At 36.2% G+C, this 19099-nt stretch overlaps 1 protein-coding gene across 1 annotated transcript in view; it reads right to left on the minus strand.

The window, feature by feature from the left end:
* Window positions 1-1568: 1568 nt before the first annotated feature.
* pof1b (POF1B actin binding protein) overlaps window positions 1569-19099 on the minus strand; it is a 33661-nt gene continuing 16130 nt past the window's right edge. Inside the window, exons 6-13 of the mRNA XM_055179620.2 lie at window positions 17561-17653; window positions 14572-14685; window positions 13205-13357; window positions 10823-10942; window positions 10576-10707; window positions 10012-10094; window positions 7155-7269; window positions 1569-3213 (exon numbers count right to left, since the gene is read on the minus strand). Of these exons, the coding sequence (XP_055035595.2) occupies window positions 3208-3213; window positions 7155-7269; window positions 10012-10094; window positions 10576-10707; window positions 10823-10942; window positions 13205-13357; window positions 14572-14685; window positions 17561-17653 (816 nt within the window). The 3' untranslated portion in view covers window positions 1569-3207. The remainder of the gene's footprint in view (window positions 3214-7154; window positions 7270-10011; window positions 10095-10575; window positions 10708-10822; window positions 10943-13204; window positions 13358-14571; window positions 14686-17560; window positions 17654-19099) is intronic.

The raw sequence follows: 19099 nt of genomic DNA on the forward strand, positions 1-19099 counted from the left end.
ATCTGTCTGTCTGTCTGTCTGTCTGTCTGTCTGTCTGTCTGTCTGTCTATCTATCTATCTATCTATCTATCTATCATCATTTCTGTCTGTCTGTCTGTCTGTCTGTCTGTCTGTCTGTCTGTCTCATCATGTCTGTCTGCCCGTCTAGCCACCCATCTATCTTTTCAAAATAAATTGTCTTTCTATCTACCGTGTCTATCTATCAATCAAAATAAATTGTTTGTTTATCTGTCTGTCTGTCTGTCTATCTATCTATCTAGTCTGTTTGTCTGTCTGTCTGTCTATCCATCCATCCATCCATCTTTAAAAAATAAATTGTCTATCTATCCACCCATCCATCCATCCATCAAAATAGTTTGTTTATCTGTCTGTCTGTCTATCTTCCATATCTATCCATCCATCCATCCATCCATCCATCCATCCATCCATCTATCTTTAAAAAATAAATTGTTTATCTATCCATCTATCTATCTATCTATCTACCGTATCTATCTATCCATCAAAAGAAATTGTTTGTTTATCTGTCTGTCTGTCTGTCTATCTATCCATCCATCCATCCATCCATCCATCTTTAAAAAATAAATTGTCTATCTATCCACCCATCCATCCATCCATCCATCCATCCATGAAAAATACATTATTTGTTTATCTGTCTGTCTGTCTATCATCCATATCTATCCTCCATATCTATCTATCCATCCATCCATCCATCTATCTTTAAAAAATAAATTGTTTGTTTATCTGTCTGTCTGTCTGTCTATCCATCCATCCATCATCCATCTTTAAAAAATAAATTGTCTATCTATCCACCCATCCATCAAAAATAAATTATTTGTTTATCTGTCTGTCTGTCTATCTTCCATATCTATCCTCCATATCTATCTATCCATCCATCCATCCATCCATCCATCCATCTATCTTTAAAAAATAAATTGTTTGTTTGTCTGTCTGTCTGTCTGTCTATCCATCCATCCATCATCCATCTTTAAAAAATAAATTGTCTATCTATCCACCCATCCATCAAAAATAAATTATTTGTTTATCTGTCTGTCTGTCTATCTTTCATATATATCTTCCATATCTATCCATCCATCCATCAACCATCTATCTTTAAAAAATAAATTGTTTATCTATCCGTCTATCTATCTATCTACCACATCTATCTATCCATCAAAATAAATTGTTTATCTGTCTGTCTGTCTATCTATCTAGTCTGTCTGTCTATCTATCCATCCATCCATAAAAAATAAATTGTCTATCTATCCACCCATCCATCCATCAAAATAAATTGTTTGTTTATCTGTCAGTCTATCTTCCATATATATCTTCCATATCTATCCATCCATCCATCATCCATCTATCTTTAAAAAATAAATTGTTTGTCTATCCATCCATCCTTCAAAATAAATTGTTTATCTATCTGTCTGTCTGTCTATCTTCCGTATCTATCTATCCATCGATAAAAATAAATTGTTTATCTGTCTGTCTATCTATCTACAAAAAAGATGTTGTATCTGATTACATATACAGTAAAAACAACTTACTGTATAAAGGAACAGTCTCAAATGTCAAGAGAAAGAAAATATTCTTTATTTCAAGCACACTATAAAATGTTACATTCGATCTATAAAACAGCTGATGCTGCAGATGCAACAGTGTTTTTATAAAGTTTCTGAATTTAAAGGGCCACTCCAACATTTTTTAATAAAAGTAGCATTTGGTCAGGATATCACACATCAGACATTTTATTTTCTTTAATAACAGTGTTGTTTAAAGATTTAAAGAGAAGAACTGAGAATAAATGTATGGATTCTTAAGTCTCACTGAGGTATTTTAAAAAGTCTAGCAAAATGCTACAAAAAGTCCATTAAGTTTTGTATGATTTAATGCTAACATTATTGCTACATAGTTTGTAGCCATTAAGACATAGCTCTATAGTTACAGACCACTAACTAGAGCAAAATGAAAATGTTGACATCCACTTGTAATGAAGGAAAACTCAACACTCGTAAATTACAGAATGTCCCATCAAGATTTCCCATAGGCACATTATGTAAAAAATAAAACAGTAGAAAAACACTGAAGATGGGCAGATCAAAACAGAACTACAGCAGTGACCTCTTCTATCCAGTTTGAGACTGGATATATTACACCCAACGCAATAACCCCATGCAGTATAAACCATTTAAAACTAGTAAAACCCCTCACCAGCTTACACTGCATATTAGTGGTCTACAGATGTATCAGCTAGATAACCCTTAATAGAGTGCCACAGGGATAACCTATTTTTGTAGGCCAACCCGAATTCATCGGGACACTGGTGCCCATGTTGCATTGTTTTTGATATCTTCATGCGTGATGATGTTTAAAGTCCTTATGTTAACCCAAAATCTTGTTTAGCCAAAAACCCATGGAAGTGCTAAAATGCTAATTTGCTTTTGGGTTTTGACTACAAACATGTCATTCCTGTGGCACTCTACAGCGATACCCTTTTACCAATTAACAGTAGTGTTAGCGCCCCCTTGTGTCAGTACCAATCAACAGCTTTGTCAATGTATCAGATTTTTTATACAAAATAATTGTAATGTTTTGCTTATTCTTTTGGTAAAGTGCTATAGAGATATCGACATGGGCCATTAAAAAAAAAATCTATATCCATTGACCACTTATACATACATGCATCCCTTTAGATAGCATCCCACTAGATAAAGCATCCTCTCTCCAACATTGCTTAAAGAAGTCAAAATTAGTAAAACTAAATGAATTAAAAGAAACCTAAAATGACCTTCAACCACCATTTACATAGCCGACAATACTTTTTTCCAATGAAGTTATATAATACATGCAAACCATTTCTCCTAATATATACGATTTCAGTAGTGTTAACCGAAGGCTCCTTAAGGTTCTGATGGTTGATATGAAGTGAGGATGCAAAGCGTCTGCAAAATGAGCGTTAATACAACCCTCAGTCAACAACAAATAAGCTACAGTAGGATTAAAGTAACCAGCGATTTAAGGGCAGCCTTTAATTCAAACCCAGTCAGACTGTCAGATGTTGTTCTGGTCCTTTTTTGGTCCGAGTGTGCTGTAAATGCATTATCAAATTCCATCAGCATCATTAAGAGCCATTGGGAAAAGGGAATGGGCTGTGTGCAGGCAGACAGGTAAAGAATGGGGTTTTGGGGAGGGTCTTGGACATCTTTCTGATCAGTACTGTAAAAAAGAAGAAGTTTAAAAGTTAATGAATTTTCACCATGTACAGACTATTGTAAATTTATGTAGGCTTACATCTTCTAAACAATTCAGTTTAAAGGAACAGTATATAAGAAATGTATATCAATTAATCATAAAATGGCCCTAATATGTCACTAGACATTAAGAAATCATTTTCATTTCAAACACTTATATCACTCACAACAGTGGTCTGGCCAGGATATTGTCATTTCAAAAGTGGAGTTGCAGCCCTCAACTGATGTTTTTGTTGTAATTTTGTGTATTGGCCACCAGTTGTGTGATTGCAGTACCAGTTTTAGCCACAAGTTTTGTTATTGCAATACCAGTTTTGGCCACAATCCTACATACTGTTCCTTTAACCAGAAATGACATGTGCTAAAAGCGCCTTGCCTTATAGGAGTTTAAACTGCATTTAAACTGTAGACTGTTAAGGTAAAAAAAGTCTATTAAATTGAGAAAATAATTTAAAAAAAAAAATTCTTGACTGAACAAAGAAAGACATAAACATCTTGGATGACATGGTGGTGAGTAAATTATCGGGATTTTTTTTATGAAAGTGGAATATTCTTTTAAGATGCTATTTCTGCTTGATATATCGGCCTATAATAGGTATATAATCGTACGATTGTTAAAAACAGCTCATGATCAGGAAAGATTAAAATCTGGCAATCAAAACAGGCGGGAAATTGGGAAAAAGAGGCGGGAGCATCAGAACACATCCTGTGTGATTATTATGCATTAGATGACAACGACAACAGAATTGCAGTGTGTATGCTCCGCACTTCTAGGATTTTATGACATAATACTTTATAACACAAGATCAGTATTTACTGTATCTGTAGATGTCATTCCAAGTAATTGAATATCGAAATCAGCACAGGCATTTTTTATCGGTGCATCCGTAATATTAATTGTAGGGCTGTATAACAACTAATCGCAACTAGTTATTTGCAGAATAAAAGTTTTGTTTACTTTATATGTGTGTGTGTATTGTGTATAATAATTAGGTGTATATACAAATACACAAACAAGCATGTCTATATTTAAGAAAAATTAACATCTGTGTATACATTTTTATATTTATATAGATATTATATATAAATATGAATACTTAATATATACACTTTTTCTTAAAATATATACATGCATGTGTGTTTTTTATATATAAATATTTGTTATACACAATGCACACAGATATACACCCACCTAAAGGATTATTAGGAACACCATACTAATATTGTGTTTGACCCCCTTTAGCCTTCAGAACTGCTTTAAATCTACGTGGCATTGATTCAACAAGGTGCTGAAAGCATTCTTTAGAAATGTTGGCCCATATTGATAGGATAGCATCTTGCAGTTGATGGAGATTTGTGGGATGCACATCCAGGGCGAAGCTCCCGTTCCACCACATCCCAAAGATGCTCTATTGGGTTGATATCTGTTGACTGTGGGGGCCATTTTAATACGGTGAACTTATTGTCATGTCCAAGAAACCAATTTTAAATGATTCGAGCTTTGTGACATGGTGCATTATCCTGCTGGAAGTAGCCATCAGAGGATGAGTACATGGTGGTCATAAAGGGATGGACATGGTCAGAAACAATGCTCAGGTAGGCCTTGGCATTTAAACGATGCCCAATTGGCACTAAGGGGCCTAAAGTGTGGTAACAGTGGTAACAAGGCATGATGGATTCGTGTTCTCATTCTGTTTACGCCAAATTCTGACTCTACCATCTGAATGTCTCAACAGAAATCGAGACCAGGCAACATTTTTCCAGTATTGAACTGTACAATTTTGGTGAGCTCATGCAAATTGTAGCCTCTTTTTTCCTATTTGTAGTGGAGATGAGTGGTACCCGGAGGGATCTTTTTCTGTTGTAGCCCATCCGACTCAAGGTTGTGCGTGTTGTGGCTTCACAAATGCTTTGCTTCATACTTTGGTTGTAACGAGTGTTTTTTTCAGTCAAAGTTGCTCTTCTATCAGCTTGAATCAGTCGGCCCATTCTCCTCTGACCTCTAGCATCAACAAGGCATTTACGCCCACAGGACTGCCGCATACTGTATGTTCTTCCCTTTCACACCATTCTTTGTAAACCCTAGAAATGGTTGTGCGTGAAAATTCCAGTAACTGAGCAGATTGTGAAATATTCAGACCGGCCCGTCTGGCACCAACAACCATTGCTTAAATCATCTTTTTTTCCCATTCTGACATTCAGTTTGGAGTTCAGGAGATTGTCTTGACCAGGACCACACCCTTAAATGCATTGAAGCAACTGCCATGTGATTGGTTGATTAGATAATTACATTAATGAAAAATTGAACAGGTGTTCCTAATAATCCTTTAGATGAGTGTATGATACAAACAAAAACTTTTATTCTGCAAACGATTAGTTGTTATGCAGCCCTAATATAAAACTAGCCAATTTCGATATAGTTTTTAATAAAGTCACCTAAACAAATTATTTTTCGGGCCAACATGTCACTTTTTAATGTAAACGAGACATATAGATTGTGAATAAATCTAATCATTTAGAGCCATGTGCATGTTGCCTTGTATGCTACAGCCTGCAGTAAGTAGGCATTAACCTAATTTAAGTAAAACAATGTAGCTAACATGCAAACACTGCATACAAATATAAAAATTTGTGGATGAACTTCATTCCAAGTGAAAAAGCGTTCGTTATACCCTTGAGAAAGATCTTGCTAACATTGTGACATAACTTTAGGTAGTTTCACAAAAAAAAAACATGACTTCTTTCAACTACATCTTGAATATCAGCCTAGCCTGTTCTTATTTAAAACATACATGTGGGAACTTGATGGGTGTATTTCAATGACTTGCGGTTTCCTTACCACAAAATACGCCCAGTAATGATACTACGAAAAATTGGCTCGCCACCAATAAAATAAATAAGATGTTTTTATAGCATCAGTAGCTATGTTTCCATCCACATATTTCTATGCACATTTTGGAGTATCACATAAAAACACTGGTGCGAGATGCACATAAATTCTAAAAATGCGCTTAAAAAATATGCGCTTAATTGAGTCGGATGAATTTCTTATTCGATAAGAAAAAACTGTGTTCGAACTATGTGAAAGCTAATCCCCCAAGCGCCCCGTCATGTCAGCGTGATTTCACAAAGCAAGATGTTTTAATCAAAGAAACCCCAAATTACCCCTTAACTCAAACCTTAACCATGTTTTATTAACTTACCATTTAATTTGACTTAACAGCGTACTTAAGAGTTTACATTTATTTCAGACAGAAATCTTTTTGATTAGTTTATTACAAAATAGATGGTATTGTTTTGTGGCAATGCAGCACAAGATTTTTAAATTAATGTAGTATTTTAATTTTAATAAAAACCAGGGAACCCCCCAATTTATATTTTTTGTGCTTTATAGAGGGTACCTCAATGTTTATAGGAGGCCCAGGACCACCCAGCCCCCCCCCCAAACTTAAATTGGAACACTGAGGAAAAAATGTGCATGAACTAGGGTGGAAACATTTAATAAAATAAATCCCTAGATGGGCATCAAAAAAGCGATGTGACTGCGCGTTGGACTAACCAGCTTACAGAACTCACAGCATCTATCATGCGGTTTTAGAAGTTCTAAAATAAAATGTTTAATGCGATACTCCAAGTTTAATACGCAACTTTGGATGGAAACATAGCTAATGTAAACATCATTTGATCTGTAAAACTAACACTACAAGAAATGCATAAAGATGCATATTGCAACCATCTTTAAATTTGTTGTGCTTATGGCATGACGAGTCTTTCTATAAGCAGACATATTACCACATTAGCTTTATCGCATTATCTTTAAAGTGCATATCAGGCCAACAGCTATTTTGTGATTTACATTAAACACATCCATTGCCCTCAAAAATAGCCAAGGATAGTGTAGATTACCCGTTTGATCGACTCCCCCGTCGTCTGGAAGACAATGGTTCTGTCCTCTTTAATAGGCGCTGTGTACTTATAATCATCATTCAGCAGACCCAGAATAGGATACTGGGTTTGGTATCTATTTGATGATAAAACAGAGAATATTTCAGATAATCACTGAATGACAAGCTTAATTACATTAGCCAGGTGCAAATTGTATGAATTTAAGTAACACATTATACAATAGGGTTGTATTTGGTAACATTAGTAAATGCATTAGCTACTGTAACATAAACTAACAATGAACAATAGCATTTATTAATCTTAATACATGTTAATTTTAGCATTTTATACATTATTAAAATCAAAAGCTAACATTAGTTAATGCACTAATTGTAAACAATAAACAATTGTATTAGTATTAACTAACATTAACAAAAAAATATCAAATGCTGAAAAACTATTTCAAAACTATTTCAAGTATGCAAGTAAAAGGCTTTTTACTTTCATACTTGCGAGTGCCTGGCTGTGGATTTTTTTCTATCAGTATCCACTTATCATTTTTGAAATATTGTTCCTTTTCTGGAGCACCCATAGTTATGTTTGTGAGTACCAGATGCGCCCCTGAGTGATATATTTTTCTTTTTGCTGAAAAACTATATTGCTTATTGTTAATTCATCTTAAAGGATTAGTCAATTTTCTTAAAAAAATTTCAGATAATTTACTCACCACCATGTCATCCAAAATGTTGATGTCTTTCTTTGTTCAGTCGAGAAGAAATTAGGTTTTTGAGGAAAACATTCCAGGATTTTTCTAATTTTAATGGACTTTAATGGACCCCAACATTTAACAGTTTTAATGCAGTTTAAAATTGCAGTTTTAAAGGACTCTAAACGATCTCAAACGAGGCATAATGGTCTTATCTAGTGAAACGATTGTCATTTTTGGCAATAAAAATAAAAAATATGCACTTTTAAACCACAACTTCTCGTATGCAATACGTCATCATGTCAAGAGGTCACGGATGACGTATGCGAAACTACGCCCCAGTGTTTACAAGTGTGTTGAAAGAGGACCGTTCCGGCGTTGTTGTATGTGGAATGATACTAATTAAATGTCTTTGTGTCAGTTTATTGTTTAAAATGGTCCGCAAATGTGCGTTTCATATATGTAACACGTGACCTTTCCACGGCATTACGCAATTACGTGAGGTCGCGCTGGCTCGTCACAGGACTGGAGATAGACAAAAAGTTGTGGTTTAAAAGTGCATATTTTTTTATTTTTCTTGTCAAAAATGACAATCGTTTCGCTAGATAAGACCCTAATGCCTCGTTTGGGATCATTTAGAGTCCTTTGAAACTCCGTTGAAACTGCAATTTTAAACTACATTAAAACTGTTACGTGTTGGTGTCCATTAAAATGAAAAAAATCCTGGAATGTTTTCCTCAAAGAACATAATTTTATTAATCTTTTTTTTTAAGAAAATGAACTAATCCTTCAACTAATGCGTTATTTTAAAGTGTTACTCGAATTTCAATAGTCCTTCACAATTGTTGCTAGTTAGACCTCTAACACTGACACAATTTTCAGGAAAATTTGGACAACAACGGTTATTAATCAATTGCAGGGAAACATGTTAAACTAGCAATCAATACAGATTCCGGCCTACGATAAGTATTTTTCAGCATTCAGATGGTCAAATCGTGTGTCCACAATAGGGTTGCAAAATTCTGGGAATTTTCAAGGCTGGAAACTTTCCATGGGATTTAAACAGAATATACGGGAATAAACATTTTCGAGGCCTTAAAGCCACACTTGCTGCATTTTAACAGTTTAACTAGCAAATGCCTAAATGTTTTAAGACATTAGCTAGCCAGTAAATTTGATATCTAAATGTAAGCTAGCACTATTATAATAACTATAAAAATGTTTATTATGATATTGTGTTATGCTGGGTACACAACAAAAGATTTTTAACATCTTATAAGATTTTCAAAATGTGACAGACCACAAACATGAGGATAAAAAATCCTAGATTTAACCGTTTTGCTCCTATTGTGTGTGGTGTGCCATAATCGACTTTGAACACAGGAAATCTCGCAAAATCTCGTGAGACTTCAAAATAAGCATGGTGAACGATATGCAGGAAGAAATTTCAATGATAGTGTTTGAAATGATTTTCACAGAAAATTCAAGGGTAAAAGAAAAGGGTTTGCTGCACAATGACTGCTTCCGTCTTCCATCATCTCGCTTTCTGATTGGATATGGTTTCGTTTAACGTGATAATCTCAAGAGCATGCGCGCGTTTGTCCTCGGGGTTCCCCCCACACATCACGATTTATGATCATAAATAATAAACACGTTTATTATTTACAATTCGCAATCAGGGCGGCTCTGACGTTCTTCCGATCAGGTTCGGACACTCTTAACACACCTCACACCAAGGGAAAATCTGATAAAATTATCTGTACAAGCATCAAGATAATCGGGACATTGCTAGGATTGTCGGAAGGGGTGAAATCGGCCCAAAATCAGCCCGATTATCTTTCGGTGTGTACCCAGCATTATTCAGGAAAGAATCAAGTAAAGTTCTACTTACAATTAAATCATTCAAAAAAAAGTTAATTTTTTTCCAAATAATTGATTCCAATTAATTTATTTCCAAATAATTCCCATTAAGTTTCCAATTATGAATATTTGCAAAATTCCCCAGATTAAGTTCCAATGGAACCTTTTCGCCCCTTTGCAACCCTACTCCAGAATCATTCAATGTGCTTAAAACAAAACACATTTGGACAGGAATGTGAGGTCTTGTAAAACTCATTCTGCACTTTTACCCCCGGTAAAGACAAATATATATATATATATACACACACACACCTCTTGGTAACAATGGTTTGGCTCGTGCTGTTACTAGAGTGACTACTACTGTCAGTCTTCTGCATTCTGAGTCGTCTGATCTCCTGAGGATACAAGGGTCAAAGTCAAAGGTCAGATGCAAAGTGCTCCATTAGGAATGCAGAGAAATATCTGTCAGTCACTACTGTGAATGATTCACATTTCTCAAGTGTAGCCAGTGTGAGATACTGGCATATCTATACATATTTGTAATGAGGGTCACATCCTCAGATTCATTTATTGGTTGACTTTTTGTTGTTTTCTTTAAAAAAAAGTTGATACGGCCTGCTAAAATATTTGGTATTATTAATGATAAATTTGTCCTGCAGCAAATCTGACAACAAATGAATGATACACTGAAGTATTGACCAATCTGACTTTACTAATTCAGCTTTATCAATTTTTGAAAATTTGTGATGCGTTGGTCTTGACCGTTACCGGAAACTAGTTATTATAGTTCAGTAAAATGTATATATTGTTATTTTTATTACAAAATCGCATCAATTGCCTTTATTAACCACTGTGTGTCTGTATGTGTTCACGTACCTCCTCCTGCTGTTTGATGGTAGTTTCACGCAGTTCCAGTTTAGAAATAAGCTCTTTGATGCGCATTTCCAAGCCGCTGGTGTCAGTGGTTTGTGTTATGGTCCGCTCTGTCTGGATCTTTACCAGCTGAGACTAAAACAAACACAGAAATACTACATCAAAAACAGTTGACATCTGAAGTTGTTTTAAAACAGCATTTTGGATAAGTGTTTGTTGGTCGAGTGTGTACGGCTCTTTCTTTCTTTACCCGCATGCTCTTGAGTTCTCTCTCTTTCTCCTCTCGTAGATCCTTCAGCATCTGTTCATACTGTCTGGACAGCTCCTGTGTTTTGACCTCAAGACCGGAACTGCTGCCCTGTCCTGCCAACTGCGAGAGACATCAATACACACAAACAAACACAAACATGAGAACAAAACAGGAATTAAGAGACCAGAGTCTACAGTTATGTACATCTACAGTTTTCTGATTTCAGAAAGTTCGACAACAAATAATTCAACATTTTTATATCACAGATAATATAATTGGTTGGGCATGCATGCTCATATATCTGGATAGATGCCATCTATCTCTGGAAGACAACATTAATAAAGACATATTTTTTAAGGTAACATTCACCTAAAAGCACCTACAGGAGAGACGTTGAACTATGCAGTGGTATACACTAACCTAAAGGATTATTAGGAACACCATACTAATACTGTGTTTGACCCCCCTTTACCTTCAGAACTGCCTTAATTCTACGTAGCTTTGATTCAACAAGGTGCTGAAAGCATTCTTTAGAAATGTTGGCCCATATTGATAGGATAGCATCTTGCAGTTGATGGAGATTTGTGGGATGCACATCCAGGGCGAAGCTCCAGTTCCACCACATCCAAAAGATGCTCTATTGGGTGACTGTGGGGGCCATTTTAGTACAGTGAACTCATTGTCATGTTCAAGAAACCAATTTGAAATGATTCAAGCTTTGTGACATTATCTGTGCATTATCTTGCTGGAAGTAGGCATCAGAGGATGGGTACATGGTGGACATAAAGGGATGGACATCAGAAACAATGCTCAGGTAGGCCGTGGCATTTAAACGATGCCCAATTGGCACTATGGGGGCCTAAAGTGTGCCAAGAAATAATCCCCCACACCATTACACCACCACCAGCAGCCTGCACAGTGGTAACAAGGCATGATGGATCCATGTTCTCATTCTGTTTACGTCAAATTCTGACTCTACCATCTGAATGTCTCAACAGAAATCAAGATTCATGAGACCAGGCAACATTTTTCCAGTCTTCAACTGTCCAATTTTGGCTCTTTTTCCTATTTGTAGTGGAGATGAGTGGTACCAGGTGGGGTCTTCTGCTGTTGTAGCCCATCCGCCTCAAGGTTGTGCGTGTTGTGGCTTCACAAATGCTTTGCTGCATACCTCGGTTGTAATGAGTGGTTATTTCAGTCAAAGTTGCTCTTCTATCAGCTTGAATCAGTCGGCCCATTCTCCTCTGACCTCTAGCATCAACAAAGCATTTTCACCCACAGGACTGTCGCATACTGGATGTTTTCACACCATTCTTTGTAAACCCTAGAAATGGTTGTGAGTAAAAATCCCAGTAACTGAGCAGATTGTGAAATACTCAGACGCCCATCTGGCACCAACAACCATGCCACACTCAAAATTGCTTAAATCGCCTTTCTTTCCCATTCTGACATTCAGTTTGGAGTTCAGGAGATTGTCTTGACCAGGACCACACCCCTAAATGCATTGAAGCAACTGCCATGTGATTGGTTGATTAGATAATTGCATTAATGAGAAATTAAACAGGTGTTCCTAATAATCCTTTAGGTGAGCTAATACTGTTATTACACAGAATACAACTAAAATAAATGAAAAACACTACATTTATGATCAAGCCTAAAATTTTCATTTAGAGAAGACCAGTCACTGCATCTAAAATCGCCTACTTCCATACTACAGTGGCAACAAAAAGTATGTGAAGCCCTAGGAATAAACTAGATGTTTAATGGGGGTTTTAAAAAAAGACACAAGAAACTAGAATTATTTGTGTTGCCAGCTTATGCACATTGTGTTTGTCTATTGTTGTGACTTAGATAAGGATCAAATCACATTTTATGGCAAATTACTGTGGAAAACAACCTAATTCCTAGGGGTTCACATACTTTTGCTGGCCACTGTTTATGTAGTAGGACAAAAGCAGTATGTAAAGCCGAAAGTATACTAGGGACGTCCACGTATGCTCGCCGTCCGCATAAGATTGTATACATTAATTTTACACAGTGACGTTAGCTCAGTGTAGTTTTGGATACGCTTTAGCTATGATTTGAACTAAGGTAATCTACTTGCTTGTTATCATAAATAAATTACACTAAAAGGACTCTGTTGTTATTGATTCTGTATTAAAGTTTACTGGATGTTATGTTTATTCGACAAAAGCCGTTTGTTTATGTTGTTACTGCTGAATCAGTCTATATAGTTCTCAAAGCACCAAAATACAAAGCTAATCAGATACAAGTTATATTTTACTGGTTTTATATTGGGGGGGGGGAACTGACGCCCACTGCTAGCCACGCCCCCAAATAACTAAAGTTAAAGACTGAATACAGAAATGAAACGAAACTCACCTTCTTCCTCAGAATTTCATTCTCCTGTTCAAGAGCTCTCCTGTTGCTCTCAAGCTCTTTGATCTGGTAGTCTTTGCTGGGATCTTTGCTCTGGAAGTCCATTACCTGACTCTCGAGAGCACGTTGAGCATTGTTACTCTCTTTTACAGCCATCTGCAGAAAGAAAAACAACGAGGGACATAAATATCCAACATGCACACAATACCTTAAAAATGGCATGAGTGTTACAGGTAATAGACATTGGGTTCGATCTGCTTTGGTCTGTAGTGCTTAAAGGCGGGGTGCATGATCTCTGAAAGCCAATGTTGACATTTGAAATCACCTAACCAAACACGCCCCTACCTCAAATAGAATCTGGACCTTCTTTTGATAGACCCGCCCCCCACACATACGCAACCCAGGCAACGATGTTGGTTAGTAGACACGCCCCTTACTACTGATTGCCTACAAGTGTGTTTTGGTACTCGGCCCTGTTTTTTTTAATCATGCACCCCGCCTTTAATCTTATCAGATGTACAGTACAATAGCTTCAAAGACATCTCTGCTTTCTATTTATTTTCGTTTCTTTTACTTACTGTTTGATTGGTTATTTTAGTTATGTGATATACGCCAGCTGGCAGAGCCTCTAGTACTTGGATTAACATGCTGAGACGTTTATTTACTTACTGTATAGAATCCATTAAAGGACATTTCTGACCCAATCTATGACTACCCACCCATACAAGTCATTTTTTGTGATTTATTGTTTTCTACATAAAATCTACATAATGTAAAGACAATTCTGTGAAAATATAACCTTGATATAGATTTTTTTATATACCCAGCAAAAAAAACTACTTGTTATTGTATATAAACAATATGTGTACATAAATTACTGATAAGGCAAATACCAAGTGACTTAAACTGCAATTCATCGACTGGCCACTAGAGGCTCCAAAAGGGAGTAAATTCCCATAGACCTCCATGTTAAAATGTCCAACTTTACAGCAGAAAATAATATGTTTACAGCCTGGTACAAAAAGTGTTTTTGGTCTGAATAGGTCGTTGGTCGTTTAAATTATATATTATATTTTGCAAAATTAGGGGCGTGGCAACTTGAGTGATGGGTGAACTGCCACTGCTGTCACTAGAGTCGAGCTAGGTGGGTGTGGTTTAAGCAACCAGCCACCTCAGCTGCACCCACGTCCCGCCGCTTTACCCATTTTCGGTTATCCGCGAGTGATGCGCGCCCAAGATGGCGACGCAGGCCCCGCCAACTATTGGCTTTAAATAAGCTCTTCACAAACCTATAGGTGACGTCATGGACACCACGTCCATATTTTTTACAGTCTATGGAAAGTAAAGTTTGTAAAGTAGGCACCCCCTACCTGCAGTTGTCTGTTGTGTTCACGGACGGTCTCCAGTAGTCTGTCGTACTGGGAAGCCTGATCTGCTTTAAAGCTCAGATCTCTCTCCAACCCCTCCTTTTCACTCTCCAACCGCTGCAAACACACAAAACTAATATAGCTGACAACTGACAATGATTATGCCATACAGTCTTCTTCAATCGTGAATACGATTCATAATAGCCGAAAATGACATTTTATTATGTTTTTCAGAGAAATGTAGGTTTATTTAAAAGCTGCAATTAAAAAAAACAGTTATTGAGCAAGCACTTAAAATTAGTTGTTGCTTCTTTCCAATTCGCAACATAAAGCATATAATAAAGATTTATACTTTTAAGCTGCCAAGTATGAATTCGCAAGTTATGTCACTTTGACTTCAACCAACATACTGTAAATGAAATAACTCTTACTCACTATTAATGTTTCAAACAAAGATGGCAATAAGAGGCAACAGTTACAGATTGCAGCTTTAATGATTGAGTAATAAATTAATCAGCTAAAACAGTTTCCATGATTTCCCTAATGCAAATCACTTCCCTTAAAGGAGCTGTGAATCAAACAATCAATTTTAACTTGATAATTTGTTATATAAGAGGTCATCATACTTAAAAAAACATCCTGCAAGTTTCAAAACTGAAAACATCAAGCCAAGAAAACGGTTGGTTCAGGAATGTGCCGAAATATGATGTCAGAGCAGAATTCAAACACCTCCCCAAACCCAAATACAACAACCACTTTTGTAGCCTCGCATGACACACGTGTGGGCCAGGGGTAAAGCAAACCATGTAGTATCTTAACAATCAGTAAACATGTCTTTAAACATTGCCAAATGTAACCAAAATGACTTTTAAATACATTTTTCCTGAGAGACGTTTATTTTGACGGGGTGATCTGTTATGAGTAACCATGGAAACGGAGTCTTCGGTTGTGGAAGAACCATCTGGGAACAACACAGACGCTGGATAACCTTAACTCAGAGGCTTGGATCATAACATTAGGAATGCGTGGTTAAAGTTTGTTTTTGAAGAAGTTCCAGCTCGCGTGGGGAATGTTTCTTTACTTTGTGTACCGCAGATTCATTCAAAGAAGCCAAAAGTCGATGCTGGATTTGCAGAGAGACTGTGATAAAAAGCACAACTAATATTGGATCTGACAAAAATGACACAGCAGTATACACAGTAAGTAAAACATTTTACTGCATTTACGATAATGTTACTGCGTTTCACTTTTGCTTTGTAAGAGATGTCCTGTTGTAACATCCATGTCTAAACACGTGTTTGACTGTTTTGATTTACTAAAAACATTAAACGATTAATAAAGGTGCAACACTTAACAAAACGACTGTAATATAAAGTTAGAAATATACAAAGTTAGTGATAAAGAAGGACTTACCAGCCACAATTTAGATTCTGATGCCCCTTACTGTGTTGTATAAGGTAATTTAGACAAGTTGTGTTTGAAAGGTCCAACACTCAACAAAGCTTTTTTATCATATAACTGTGTAATGTAACGTTACGTGTATGTTAGAGCTACCTCACAAGCACAATATAAATATACAAAGTTATTGATAAGTACTTATCAGCCGCAGTTTAGATTCTGATGCGCGCTTACTGTGTGGTATACGGTAATTTAGGCAAGTTGCGTTTAAAGATTTGTTTCTACTTTACTATACGTATTGTCATTTATGTATATCATCTTTTTTGGCTCAAACATATATGTGTTCGGCTGCTATTTTTACACTTTAATGTTTTTAAAACATTTCTCCACATGTAACGACAGACAATGAAGCTGTCCAATCATAGCAGTGGGCGTTTACGTCCAGGTCTTCAATGCGGCCCGCCCCTTCAAACAAACCATTTCTCCAGAGAGCCACTAACCCATATTACAAAATAGCCTATTACTTATTGCTTTTGATGTTTTTGAAGTAGTAGATCATAAGTAGACCTCAGACAGCATTATAAAACAATAAAATCAACAAATTCATGGCCCCTTTAAATGTTGTGTAAAAACGCTAAAATGAACTTTAGATAAATCACAAATAATGAATATTGCAGTCTTTAGCTGCTGAATAAACAATGCATTCTGCATGATCCTCTCTAAATCTCTTAGTGCTGTGCAATAAACACAACTTATAAAAAAGAGACCACACAAACTTAAGTTCATTATTTAGGTGAGTAGTTTGTGAAAGAAGGAATGAGACTTTTGCATGCCTCAGTAATTGCCAAACAAGGCTGACCTAGGGACGATAAATCTCCTTCAGCTTTTGGCAGCACTTGTTGAAAACATCCCTGTACTTGTGGCAGCACTACAGTATGTGGATTTAAGTCAAACAGGAAATGAATGGTTTAAAACGTTAAACTTTGTGAATTGTGCATTTTGGTAGTAATTAAAAAACCCTGTCCAATGCATTGCAAAAATGCAAACATATCAGAGTCTGTAACGGTACATTTTTAATTGTTTATGCATTTGAAAGGCACTTTTATCCAAAGCGATATACATTTATTTCTATCAGTGTATGTTTCCTGCGATCAAACCCATTGAACATTTGTACCGCTAACGCACTGCAGGTGCTACTTTCTGTTCAATTTTATCTACATTAGTGTATTTTTAATGGTTATGCAGTGTGAAAATGTTTTTGTAACAGTGCAAACCCAGTTTTTCTACATTATTATGATGCAATTATAGAAAATGCATATATCACATAACATGCATCAAAATATTAAAGCTTATATAACATTGAATGGCTGGGGGCTGTGGAGTAGATGTCATACCCTTCATCATACCCTTGAATCTGTTTAAACAGGCATCACACCTTCAAAAACACAAGGTCGGCTTGAAGCGAAGTTGTAAAACAAACACACACGCCCCCAGGATGACAGCTGATGTGTTTTATCATTGCAGCTCCGGTGGAAACCGGGGATTGTTTGAATAGGACAGAGGGCTGTTAGCTGGTTTATGATCTGTTTCTTACCCTCAGATCGTCCTGCAGGTGCACCAGCTCCTCTCTCAGGCTACTGAATGTGGTCAACAACAGCCGCATGGCCTTATCAGCCGTCAGACGGGTCTAGATACAAGAGAGTGAGAGATAAATGCGTATTTTTATAGAAATGTTAAGTAGATCATTAAGATTGTGGGCTTTGTGTCAAAAACCCAAGCCAAATGTGTGACCCTGTCTGTCAAATCAAGGTTAAAGTCTCATTTCATGATGAAATTTGGATCATCAAAGTTTGATTTCATTCTCAGTCAGTATTAAAGATATCAAGGTTATATTTCACAGAATGTTCTTTACTTATGCAGGATGATTTTATGTAGGAAACAGTCAATCACAAAAAAATGACTATAGGTGCATTTTCACAGGCAGGGTCACATCTACTCTTATTAGATGTATATTAAAATAATCATGTTTTTGTGTGTGACATGAATTTAAAAATGGCCTGGAGCTGACAAGTTTTGTTTGAATTTGCTAATTTTCTTATGAAAATCTATACATTTACATTGCATTTATGCATTTTGGCAGACACTTCAATCCAAATTTGACTTACAGTGCATTCAAGCTATACATTTTCCCACCCTGTGTTTTCCATGGGAATCTAACTCAATGCTTTACCAGTTGAGTTAAACTGTGCACGTACATTACGCGCGCACTAGCTCTGTACATGACTATACTGCAGATTTAAAGGTATAGTTTGGCCAAAAATTTATATTAAAGTCATGATTTACTCACCCTCAAGCATTCCGAGATGCATAAGTCCATCTTTTTTAAGATGAACACATTTTCAATTATTTTAGAAAATGTCCTAGAGCTTTCAGTTTATAAAATGTAAAGATATAGGGTCCACCTCCAAAAAACCTGCATCTATCCTTTACAAAAGTAATTTTTGGACTTGAAGGAGGTGGACCTCATATCTTTATATTTTATAAACTAAAATCTCTAGGACATTTTCTGAAATAACTGAAAATGTGTTTGTCGGAAAAATGTTGGACATATGCATCTCGGACAGCTTGATGGTGAATAAATCATCATGGGTTTAATATCATTTTTAGCAGAACTATCCCTTTAAGGCAGAAGTATAGTACAAAGGGTCGTGTACAGAGCGAGTCCACGCACTGTACGTGCACCGCCGAATTATTTTAAACCCTGCGTACATTGCACGCGTAGGTAGTGCATGCGCTTATAGGAGAATGTACTATGTACTAGTCTCAGGAGATGAATTGCATTTTGTCGAGTCAAATAGGGCTATCACGATTATGAAATTTGGCCGATAGTTAATTGACTAATAAATTGTGACGATTATGATGATTAATTGCCTGTTTAGGGCTTTGACGTTGAATTCTCATACTTTTTTGTTTATTTAATTTAAATCTTTGCAAGGTTCACCTGGCAGTAAATATTAACACACCTAACACATTTAAAATAAATTATTTAATTAATATATCTTTTAAAAACTGAAAATTCTTCATAAGAAATCAACACAATTAAGTGTCTGAAAAATAACTGATACTAGAAATG

The sequence above is a fragment of the Misgurnus anguillicaudatus genome, chromosome 9 (assembly GCF_027580225.2).
Source record: "Misgurnus anguillicaudatus chromosome 9, ASM2758022v2, whole genome shotgun sequence".
NCBI lineage: Eukaryota > Metazoa > Chordata > Actinopteri > Cypriniformes > Cobitidae > Misgurnus > Misgurnus anguillicaudatus.